The sequence below is a fragment of the Symphodus melops genome (assembly GCF_947650265.1).
Source record: "Symphodus melops genome assembly, chromosome: 9".
NCBI lineage: Eukaryota > Metazoa > Chordata > Actinopteri > Labriformes > Labridae > Symphodus > Symphodus melops.
The window spans coordinates 14,695,292-14,707,319 of NC_136699.1; the positions used below are offsets into that span (position 1 = coordinate 14,695,292).

The 12,028-nt window shown below is 39.0% G+C and overlaps 2 protein-coding genes and 1 long non-coding RNA gene across 3 annotated transcripts; all 3 read right to left on the minus strand.

Moving 5' to 3' along the window:
* Positions 1-3,109: 3,109 nt before the first annotated feature.
* arl3l1 (ADP ribosylation factor like GTPase 3, like 1) lies at positions 3,110-7,635 on the minus strand. The gene is made up of 6 exons (XM_079352798.1): positions 7,425-7,635; positions 6,442-6,585; positions 5,008-5,124; positions 4,577-4,627; positions 4,278-4,463; positions 3,110-3,652 (listed from the first exon to the last, which is right to left on the minus strand). The coding sequence occupies exons 1-6, from the start codon at positions 7,440-7,442 to the stop codon at positions 3,605-3,607; spliced, it is 564 nt and encodes a 187-aa protein (XP_079208924.1). The 5' UTR covers positions 7,443-7,635; the 3' UTR covers positions 3,110-3,604.
* A 767-nt stretch (positions 7,636-8,402) lies between these two features.
* Positions 8,403-10,744, minus strand: LOC306829835 (uncharacterized protein). Its single transcript, XM_079353002.1, has 4 exons — positions 10,720-10,744; positions 10,384-10,641; positions 10,142-10,240; positions 8,403-8,559 (listed from the first exon to the last, which is right to left on the minus strand). The coding sequence occupies exons 2-4, from the start codon at positions 10,544-10,546 to the stop codon at positions 8,486-8,488; spliced, it is 336 nt and encodes a 111-aa protein (XP_079209128.1). The 5' UTR covers positions 10,547-10,641; positions 10,720-10,744; the 3' UTR covers positions 8,403-8,485.
* Positions 10,745-11,232: 488 nt separating this feature from the next.
* LOC306829650 lies at positions 11,233-11,681 on the minus strand. The gene is made up of 3 exons (XR_013779886.1): positions 11,628-11,681; positions 11,430-11,484; positions 11,233-11,301 (listed from the first exon to the last, which is right to left on the minus strand). It is a non-coding gene; the product is annotated as an uncharacterized lncRNA (long non-coding RNA).
* Between the last annotated feature and the right edge of the window lie 347 nt (positions 11,682-12,028).

Consider the following 12,028-nt stretch of genomic DNA (forward strand, 5'->3'; position numbering starts at 1 on the left):
AAGCAAGGTGACTGCTGAGCCGCTTGAAGATCCATTAGTTACTGTTTGTCCTGTCACTCAAAGGCATTTGCATTCAGACTCACATTTACATAAATGCATACATGTATCTATGTTATTGAACCCAATGCTCCATGGATATGGTTTATAATTTATCTGTCAGTGTGTGGTCACGTTGCATCTACTCATGCATTACCATATTACCTAAACACAACAGAATTCCTTGAAACCTTGAACACAATCATTTTTTACTTGGTATTTCAGCTTGGATGATTGACATGGGATTGACAAGTGAAAAACAAAAACATGTGTCCCAGTGGGGCCAACATTAAAACTAATTGTTTGAACAAAATGAAGTAAAAATGTCAAGTAAGAAAGGAGAAACATTTAGGTTATCTAAATTGTAACTGTTTGTTATAATCATTAGCATTTTGCCTACTGCAACTAATCTGTACATTCAGGTTTATATTAAGAATGCGTCTAATATTTAGAAAAAGAGGCTAACAAGCCAGCTGTTGAGTTAAGCATGCTACTTATACATGCTACGATATTGGTTGGTACATTGTGGGTTTGTTAGCAAGGATTGTATGATAAATGGAAGACTGTATTCCAGGTGCGTCAACAAATAACTAAAATGCTTTTTTCTGAGCTAATTAGCTGGGTAGAAGGCTAATAATGCTTCAACACATAGGCTTTACCACAAATAAATTAAATGTGTTTAATTTCAGTTGTCATAGTCCCATGGCCAAGTTAGACAACATTTCCCACAGACTGGTTTTCAGATGAACTGCGCCTGTAGGTGGCGTCCTCACGCTCTAAGCTGCCTCTGTTGGCTACGTGTGAGTCTTTAGGCGATGAACTGATGGAGCAATGGAGGCAGAAGGCGTAGAAAAAGGCAAGTAGGAGCAGGAGGCAAACAACACAAAAAATGACCACAATCAGGATGGTGTGAACTTGCAACTGCACCTCCTCCCATGGGACCTGCTTATTGGTGGCAGTCAGGAGTTTTAAGGTCATCGAGGTAGCTTTAAAACTGTTTGAAGGATTCCTTGTGGGTAACTGTGGCTTAAAGGAGGCCAATTGGGTGACTTCAGTCATGATGGGAGGATGTGGGTCCTCAGTTTCTTTGGAATTCTTCGTTGACGCTTTAAGGACAAACGTAGCTCAGGATCAACACATGCACAGATAATAAAAAAAACACAAGACACAGTAGTGATTATTAGACTGGTGGAGTCAAAGGCAAAACAAGTAAATATAAATATAAAGTGGAATATAAAAATAAGGAATTTGTATTCAAGTCAAACGATCAACACATTACATCAATAACCATGTGTCACATATTTAACCTCATTTAGGTTATTTATTGAGGCATCATCACTTTCATATATTTTAAACCAAGATTTCATTATAGATTTACAGTGAATTAAACACAGATGTATTGTTCTTACCTGGAGTATTTCTTTGTGGTATTGTGATCCAGCCTCCTTGCTTTCTTTTGATGAGCACAGCTTTGGGGGAAATGAAAGAAATGGAGGACAAGAGCCGGAGGGCTGGACGAGAGTAAAGAGGTGGATGGTCGACCACGGATCACATGCAGTGTTCCCATGGCAACTCCTGCTGAAGAGCCACTAACAGGGTAGTGCTCACATTGGTTTTAAATAAAAAGTGTGCTCCAAATACAATTTATAATTATTCTTAAAGCTGTTATTATTATTATCTGTTCACCTTAAGAATAAAGACTGTTTTTTTTTTTTAAAGTTTACAAAATTAGATGATAGGGAAAAACACTTGTATGGAAACAACATGAGAAATGTCAAGACCTATTGCTAGTACACATCACTACAGTCAATCAATTATACTATTACCTACAGGTTTCATTAAACTCAAGTGTCTCAGACCACCTATTTGTAAAGAGCAGAGCGTCCTCAAAAGGTTTTCTAACACTGCCACCTGTTGGTAAAAGAAGCAGCATTGAATAACATGCTTCAAAAAACATATAAAAGCTTCCCTTGGCCAGCCAAGCTCCTGTACCGTCTTCTTTTTCAAACAGCCATAATAATCCTTTAGCAGCACTTGTAATTGGTCCCACACCCCCTGCTGTGCTCTCTCAACAGGAGTTGATGCCTCAAAAATGTTTTTTTGGACTTGCACCAAATTTAGTTGCCATGGAGATGACTCAATATTCATTTTGTAATTACTGTCAGCAAAGAAGCCCAATAAGCTGCCCCCCCCCTCCCATATATTTTTTAAAGAACTCATAAATACCAGATAAGGGGAAAGGAAAAATATTCATTAGCATAATTTTATGTAGAGGAGGACAGTGAACAAAGCCTGCAAGCTGATGTGATTTTAGAGTGCTTTCAGATGGTTAATTACAGGTCCAGACAATACAAAAGAGCCACTCAAATATAAAGCCAAAATGACAGACAAGAAGACTTTAAAGTCATATTAAAGGAAACACACAAGAAATACAACTGTGACTTCAAGCCTCGGGGGTTTCAGACCACTGTTGTATTGGTACAGTACAGCCATTTTGGGAGACAGACCCAAGAAATAAATAATGTGAAAAATCTTTGCTTCAGATCCACGAAAATAGTGAACTGTACGTGAACGTTTACGACATAAAGGGGGCTCTTTGTATTTCTGCAAGGAGAACAGAGTGTTCACCACAGGATATTAAATGTGTCATTTGGCAAACTACCATCGTGAAAGGACCCCTAACAGATACACAAATTGCAGCAGGACTGCTTGCTATGCAATGGTGCCAGCATTAAAATACAAAACAAAGATTTTGAAAGAAAAGTCTCCCTGCTGCAAATTAGTCAACCTCTCGGTGTTTAATTTCCTGCACTGTTTGTTCTGCTGAGCCTTGAAGACTTGATATCTTATTCCTCCATGAGGGTATATAACTGTGACCTCTCTGACTCTTGCTTCTAAGAGTCGCTCACTATGTACTTGTGACCGCGGGGTGGAAATAAAGCAGGTTGACAGCTGGGCAGGAGTGGATCAGTTTGTTATTGTTTGTCTTGGCACTCACAGAATTTCGGCATATTGCATTAACATGTTTTCGTCTTTCACTGGCTGATTACTTTTCACTCGAAATGATAGGATATTTTAGTCTATTTTTTAATACATTTATGGATACACTTTATTGCTTAAGACGCTAGTACATTTCAAAACATGGAAGAAAAACAGCATAAATTACTATTTTAATGTCAAAAAATCTCAAAACATACACTTTACACTCACACTGAACATTTGCCTATGTTTTTTAAAATTTCCATCAGGTCTACATGGCTACACACTCAGTTTGGTTTTCTCCCACTTAAAGAAAACAGACAAATTCACCAGACAAAGATCCCTGGGCGACAGAGGGACCAAAAACATACATTGTGTCTAATTCACGTAATAAAACTAGCTCTTTTGAATTTGCAAAATATCCATAAAAATAACACGAATTGTAAAAACAGAATTATCATTCAAATCTTCCAGGGGAGCAGGAACTTTGAAGGTGCTGTGTTGATGTTCAGCCGTCCGTTATATTTTGTTCCCTTTTGTGACGCTGGATATCTGTTTGACTCTGATCGCTTTGGTTTGGGACGAGGTTTCATTTCTTCTTGTTCACAATGTTGTTGCAAATCCAGTTCATGCCATCCTGTTGGGGAACGACAAAAGAAAGAGTGCAGATGTGTTACATAGATGTATGGAAGATAATAAGCACCTGAGGTAAAACATCTCTTTGAGTTCTTGTTTTAAATGCAGATTTATTTACTTATTCTCAGAATTCTGAATTTGAGCTCAGGACATAATGTGCTCTCTACTTTTTACTACCTATGTATTTTTTTTCTTTTCCCTTGTCAAGTGGAGTTTAACTCCTATAGTCAAAGCAATGGGAGAATGTGGCTTTTTTCTGACTTCAGTCTCAATTTTCTGACCTTTTTTTTTAACTTTTACATTTCCGGTACTTTTTTATTTCTTTAAATACATTCAAAATCCTGAGCTTAAACTGATAAATCAACAATGCTTTTAATATGTTTTTTTTTTTTTTTTTTTTTTTTTATCGTCTTCTGCTAAGATGTCCAGGGAATCTGAAGATCAGAAAGAGTCAGTACCTTCAGTTAAGTAAGTCTAAGACATTTTGATAACAATAAACCACACTAATATAGCTCTGACTTAGTTTCAGAAATTGGGCAGCCTCGTGGCAGGAAACATTTAAATATGGCTTGAATGGGCTTCTTCTGAGAAGCAATCAATATAACAAAAATGGAACTAGGTCTTACCTGAACTCCCTCCCCAGACACGGCTGAGCAGGCCTGAATCTGCCACTCACGGTCACGGTACGTATGCAGGTTGAGTCCCTCAGCGATCTCACTGGCTGGCGATGCAGTGGCTAGGTCCTGCTTGTTGGCGAAGATGAGCACAGGAACTCCCTTAAGATTCTCCTCATCGATCAGCTCCGACAGTTCCTGCACATACATAGAGATGTTATTGACCAAAAAAATAGACAAAAAATGGCTTCCTTATCTCAGTTTAGCAAACCACATTTACAAATAGGAACTAATGGGTGCATCAAACTTACCAGTCCCGTCTCCTCAAACCGCTTCTTGTCTGCACTGTCAATAACATAGATCTGAAAGTCCAAACAAACATGTGGGAATAAAAACAAACACAGAAATTTATTGGATTTAAAGATGTGCCATTTTGCATTTGTTTAGTAAAATTCCTCAAGGTGTCTTTTTGTATAGATGCTCCCAAAGAGCAGCTAAACGGTCAGTATTTATTTATAGAATTAGACATAATCTTTATTTTACAAAACAAGGTTGTTCACTGGGATACAGTTGGTGTTTTTGTGTGCAAATAAGGTTATTTCTTGTACATTAACACCTTGTTTGTTGTTTCAATTCAGTCAAGTCTTAAGTTAACTCTGGGATGACAACCAGACGGTAAAGCAAATGTCTCCAGACAGAACATTTATTTTGTATTGATATTAATGAAGTTTTATTCACTCACCAATAGGTCTGTGTTTTCCAGGTACTTTTTCCAGAAGGGCCTGATCTTCCTCTGTCCTCCAATGTCCCAAACATTGAGTTTCATACCATGGGAGGCGACACTCTTTATGTTGAAGCCCTGATGTTAAACGCAAAGGTGGAGTCAGTGTGTTGGACATTCATTTAAACACAGTTCCAACAGGGAGCACCTGGAAAGCCTATCAAATGATTATAAAGTAATTAATTAAGCTGCAATGTACCAGAGCAGAGGTGTGTGTATTAGATGAATCACTGTTTGGTCACTCAGTGTTGTCACCTTGTTATGTATCAGCAGCAGAGGAACATGTGCTCTGGGTGTTTTATAAGGATGTGATAAGTGTGATTATCTGCGGCTCTTTCTCATAACACAGCTCCTTTTGGTTCAGTTTGTGAGGTTGTATAACATCTTTATCCCGAGGGCCTGCTGAGGAGCAAATCTACGGATAAGACATGGAGGATCAAGAGCAGTGTATGCATGTGTCAAGTCTGGTTTAGCTGTGTGGTGACTATTGCTATGATATAATGGACGGTATCCGTGATGTGGTCTGGTCATGCACTCTCACACTGGGAGACTTCCTTGAAGCACTTTTTGCCCCCCTTCTTGTTATATAATCACATTAGAAATTTGATAATCATATCATAAAATGGGGGATAAAAAAATGCTGTCACAGTGGTAGTTTTTTTTTTTCAAGAACATGTGATGCAAGCTTGCATATCTGGAAGGTCATGAAGTTTAAAGCCATGGTTTGTCTCCTGCTGAAGGCTTATTTAATATCAAAGGCAGATTTGGCATCTGAAATTGATCACCTCACTCATTGGAGGGTAAAGCACGAGTACAGTAAGCCAAATAATGAAATTTCACATTGTGTTAAAAAAAAAAAGCAAAGGTCTTATGAATCCCATTGCTTGGAGCTAAAGTGTGCGTTGGCCTAGCTGGTCTCACAAGATTAGATAACCCCCCACCCTCAATCCTGCCTTTCTTGATGTGTTATAGTTGCACAACAATTATAAAATATAGTTTAAAAAGTCACATTTAACAAGAGAAATCTGTCAGCACAAACAAGTGTTGCTCTTTTTGTTGTAGAAAGATTTTTTTGACAGCAGACAAATTGGATTGTTCTCTCAACAGTGGGAACTTGTTTGTTGAAAAAAAAAAAAAAAAAACTCTGACAGCATATTTTTTGGCAGATGCTGTTTTTCCTAATAGACGTCATGATGAACTTCAGCACATTTTGTTCTGAAGTGACTTGGTTGTTCATTGTAGGATGCATTCATTAGAACATCAAAAGGACACAAAAACATCATGCTCGAGCGTGCCAAAATATAGTTGGCGTTTTATTCTTTATCATTTTTGACAGTGAGGGATTTTTTCTCAAGGTTATGATGCATGTGGGACTGAGTGCTGTAATTCCCTCACCTGTGTTGGTGTGATGGTGTTCACATCCTCTGAGGCAAGGCTCTTTAACAGGGTGGTCTTTCCAGCGTTGTCCAACCCGAGCAGCACTATCCTGACCTCCTGCTCTGTGGTTCCCTTCAGTTTCTCAATGACAGAGAGCAAGCCCTGCATGTAGGGGAGGTGTGGAGGGACACGTTAAACCAACACCCTAATGCAATGTTCCTTTGTTTTTTAGAATATGTATCTTGTCTTTTTGTCCCTACAAACCATTATCATAACAGATTGGATATTTCAATTTAAAAGTGTTGAGACTTCAAAGCATGCAAGGAGCTGAGCTTTAGACGACATAGTGTTCAGTGTAATATTTCTTTAAATTACTCTGCAGCAACCAATATAGTAACCAGAGGTAAATAACAAGTCAAACAGATTTTAGACGCTGTTACACCTTTGCACTGATCTCACTGACCTCGTTCTGATTATAGGTCAAGCCTCCCCTTACTTACAGCACCGTTCAGTACACATGCGTGTCCTTCTTGCTCCACCCACCCGCCATTCTCGGGCCCTCTTTCTCTGAATCTACTGTAAAGCTCCCACCCCCATCAGCAACACATGAATGCATCGCTTCCTTTAGAACTTCAACACTGTTGTGTCAGAGCTCCATTCACATAACGGTGCTCTGTTTAATGTGATTAGTCTGAAGCGAGGTTGCACAACCACAAACTGTTGCACTGCTCACAAAAAAGACGCTGTGACTTTAAATGTTTGATTCAAGGTGATGGGTACTGGAGTTTAAGTGTGATAAACTTTACATTAAACGTTAATGAGAGGTTATACTTAGATGTATAATGATTATATTCACAATGTTTAACAAGTTTAGCAATTTAGATAAACTTCTGCTCATAAATGAGTTGCATACAGATGAAATATAACACACGTTTGCAGTCACACAATTTACCAAAAGACCACATTTCATAAGCCCTGTATACCTTGCTCAGGTCACTTACCTTTTGAGCTTCTCCCATGGTGGCACGTTTCCTGTGGCTTGGCTGGAGGGCAGCAGCTACATTCTCCAATAAAGCTCACAAAGGTGTGTTAGCTATCCAGGTCCCCCAGGTTAGCTGTTCAGAAAAGAGCTCAGCAGCCTCTGTAAACTTGGGTGGGTTACGTGCTATGTGATAGTAATGTCTACCTGGGCGTCAATTGCCGCTGTTAGGTTAGCGAGCAGGAAGAGGGGGAGGGTGGATAGGACTGGGATTAGGAGGCCAGAATTAGCCCTTGTCATCCATGCAACGGCAACACCAACCCCTCCCCTCCTCTTAGTCTGTCCATCCCTCCATCTCCACTTTGCAGTGGCTTTACCTGGATTATCCCTTAGCCACCTGCTGTAGCAGGAAACTGAGACAGCCCTTCCTGACAAACTCATACATACATATAATAATGGAGAAATGCAGGGGGAAAAAAGGTTCAGCTGTCTGTATATGGTTGAGGGGGAAATACTGATAATGCAGAGAAACAAACACATTCAGTGCAACATGAGGACAGGCAGCAAAAGAGCTTAACACATATACTTCAGAGGATTATCGTGTTGTAGAATCAGGGAACTTATCATTTCTACATTCATAAGTCATCTCTCAAATCCCACATGTATCCCACTCTGTAAGAGCAGTTGATGGCATTATCATGCCATGTATCCATTACATGCAAGCTGCTATAAAGCTGATCTGTGTGGGTCGTCTGTGGTGTGCCTTCCTTTGAGCAGAGCATTCAGTGGGATTAGTTTGACTACGCCTGTCCTGTGTTTGGATTAATTTCTAGGCTCCTTTTCTCAACTGAACAGGCGTTGTTGTCAATGGGCGGGGCATCATGAATGCTCTGTTAGACAATGGATCCACTCTGGTCAGGAGTTGGCTGAACGATAACTTTTGAACTCATTTTATCACACACACGAAGCCTAGGAGATGTGGGTTAAATGTGGCTTTTATTTAGATATTTAAAATTACAACAGCAAACAACAACACAACATGATCATTTTTATATGTGATCGAGTGTTTCTTGATTAGGACTTTCAGGGTGCCAATGGAGCTGGTATGGTGCCCTGATTATTCTGTTCTCTCTGCTTCATCCTCTCTCTGTGTTGAGCTGCAAAGATAAAAGAGGAGAATTGGGTTTGTAAGAGTATAACACTTGATACATACACAGAGGCAAGTCAATCTCTATTTCTATAACAAACATTTAAATTCAGTACAGATATAGTTCTCCGACCAGCCTCTCTTAAGGTACTCATTACATGTTTTATTTTTTTATCCGAAAAAAAATATGTGAAAAGATAACATACAAGGTATAAAGTTGTACAAGCCAGACTTTAGCTTTCTCCAGAAGGGAATTTTGTACTATAAAGCAAACAATACATTTACCCACTAAGATTTCAATACCTTTACATTAAATAGTGGACAGTAAATAAAATCAACCATTGAGTAAAATGTGAATGATTTTGGACGAAGTCTATTTCTTGGCACGGGCAGGTCTAGTCCAGAAAGAACCACTGATTAATAAGCAACTGCTCCAGGAAGTAGTCTGACATAAAACCTCAGAAAAATTTATCAAGCCATTTATCTCTGCATTTCTTGTACATATTAAACAAATCCAATGTGGAATGTTAATCAGCAAGCTTTAACCTTGTGGCTGGATTTGTTTTTTGTGCTATGCTAAGCTAACTGGAATAGAATTTAAAATCCTTCTTCTCACCTACAAAGCTCTAAACGGTCAGGCACCATCTTATCTTAAAGAGTTAATTGAACCGTACTACCCATTGAGAACGTTACGCTCCCAGAATGCAGGCCTGCTGGAGGTACCTACAGTCTCTAAATGTACTATGGGAGGTAGAGCCTTCAGCTATCAGGCACCGCTCCTTTGGAATCGTCTACCAGTCGGGGTCTGGGAGGCTGACACACTATGTACTTTTAAGAATAGACTTAAAACTTTTTCTTTTTGATAAATCTTATAGTTAGGGCTCATAGTTATGCTGCTAAAGGCCTAGACTACCGGGGGAACTGGCACCTTAAACTCTTATCTCTCTCTCTCTCTCTGCTTTCATATCTTATTACTGCTTGTCACTATCTTTATATTCAAGTTACTAACCTCTCCTTTTTCTGGGAGCTCCTGAGCTCTCCTAGGTTTCTCAGGACTGTTGATGAGGATGGCCTGCCCAAACAACCACCCGCCCCCCCATCCTATCCTATCCTTCTTTCTGCATCTTATCCCATCTCCCCCATCCCATTTTCAAACCCAGCACAGTTTAGCAGATGGCTATTCCGTCATGTGCCCAGGTCTGCTGAAGATTTCTGCCTGTTAAACGGAAGTTTTTTTCTTGCCACGCTGACAGATTAAGCTGTGCTCTTGTAATATAGCCATAAATAAGGTCCTTTACCTGCTTTTTGAAAACATAACGATGAGCATTGTCTTGTTTCCCTGTTATGAATTGACACTATACAAATAAAAATTGATTGATTGATTGATTGAACTGATTGCTGGCTGAAGCCTCATTTTTTACACACCCTGAAATTGTTATGAACTCTTTGCAAGAAAGCCAAATAAGCGTATTTGCCAATATGGCGATCAATTTAATCTCACTTATATTAATGACAATTCATTTGGAAAAAAAGTGCTTTAAGAAAATGTCTTCATTGTTTCCATGTGTTGTCTAATATCACATAGCTCATACCGTTGTCTCTTTTCAGTTTGTATTTCATAATGATGCCCATCAGCAGAACCAGGGCTAAAGCAGAAACACCACAGATAATCAGGAGCACATCAGCTTGGTCTGAGGTCACAGATACAAAGAAAGAAAGAAAGAAAGAAAGAAAGAAAGAAAGAAAGAAAGTTTAATGAGTAATCACACATAATAAAACAAAGGAGACATAATCAATGTATTTTTTAAAACTGAGCTGGGGGACGATAACTTACTTGGTACATCGAGAGTATATGGTAAAGACTTGAAAAAGCCACAAGAGCTGTTCACAAAGCAGGAGTAGAGGCCATTGTGATCAGACCTTAGAGTCTTGATAAATAGCTGGATTTTATTTTGACCTTCGGGGAGCTCCACTCCATTCTTTTCCCACCCAAACATCAGAGTCACATTATGAAGCTCGTGAACGCACGTTAGATTGATGTTGTCGCCTTCCTGCACCTTGGATCCAGTGCTGTTGATGGAAACCGGAAAGTCTGAAAGGCAGAGTGAATAGTCAAGGGTCGGAGACTAACACTGATGGAGAGATGTGTCAGTCTGTGAGTTTTGGTCACCTTTTTTGCAGCCTGGATGCACCAGAGACACTGGTAAAAAAGGACAAGGTATGAAAACATTAGGGTTAGAAAATTCAAACAATAGAGCATACATGACACTTTTAAAGTATTGATAAAAACTATTTTTTATCAATAAATCCATGTAATTCATTCTACCCTATCCTCGATAGATTATCTTTAATCGTTCTATGTTTTCCATGTTCAAGTAGGCCCCTTATCATTGTATTACCACACCCCTCTCTTTCTCATTTACCAAATACACCAGTGGATTCACCAACAAGTGAACAAATGAAAAAAGAAGACACTTACCATCGATGCAGTCGGCAGAGCAGCGTGGGCAAGACTCTAAACACAGACAGAAAGAAGGTAAGTTTTACATTGCAACTTACCTCACAGTACTTAATGTCAGACAATGTTTAGGTATTACAACTGTTATATAAAAAGGCATATGTAGTCTTTTAACAGAGGGAGGTTTCAGTTGATTCATGATGTTTATGATGTTCATGAGTTTACCTGTCACAGTCTCTTCCGTGTAGTTACATATCAGACACTGAGCAGGGACACAGGCAGAGCCAAAGCAAACTAAATTAAAGGAATAAAGAAAAAAACAAATGACAAATTGGGAAATAACCTGGGGAACAGGTTAACATAAATTTAAAGAAAAAAATAATACTTAGCCCATAACTTTAAAAGTAAGAGTTGCTCCTTACCTGTGATGAAGAGACTGAGCAAAAGACAGAGGAATGTCTCTCTCATAATCATTCTCTGTGGAAAAGAGAAGCACTTAAAAAACGTGAAACTAAATACTAAAAACATTTAAATAAACTGAGAAAACCTGTATTCGAGTATTTTACTTAACTCTAAGTCACAAAAAAGAACATCTTAATGCGCACACATTTTCCTCTTACCTGTGGCGATGTTCCTCATCCACAGAGTCTAATTATGACCTGCACTGCTTTGCCTAAGCTATTGGTCTCTGGAGCGAAAAAGGTATGCCGCTGCTGATTATAAACATTGATAACAACGATGCAAATAAGTAATTCCTGGAATTTCATACCATCAACAAGACAGGCTTTTGTATGTTTTTTCAGTGGGTGTGATAATACAGTAAATATGACAGCAAAGCAGCTGATGCTTTTTACATATGTTACGTACAGGCAGAGTGAGAAACAACACAAACATGCAGAGGTAAAATGCAATGGAGCCTGTTGTCAACACAACTGTACTTTAGGTCTTCAAACCATCCACTCTCCCTGATCCCAAAAAGTAACGTTTTTCCCTTTCCTTTTTTTTGGTGTTATGTCCCAAT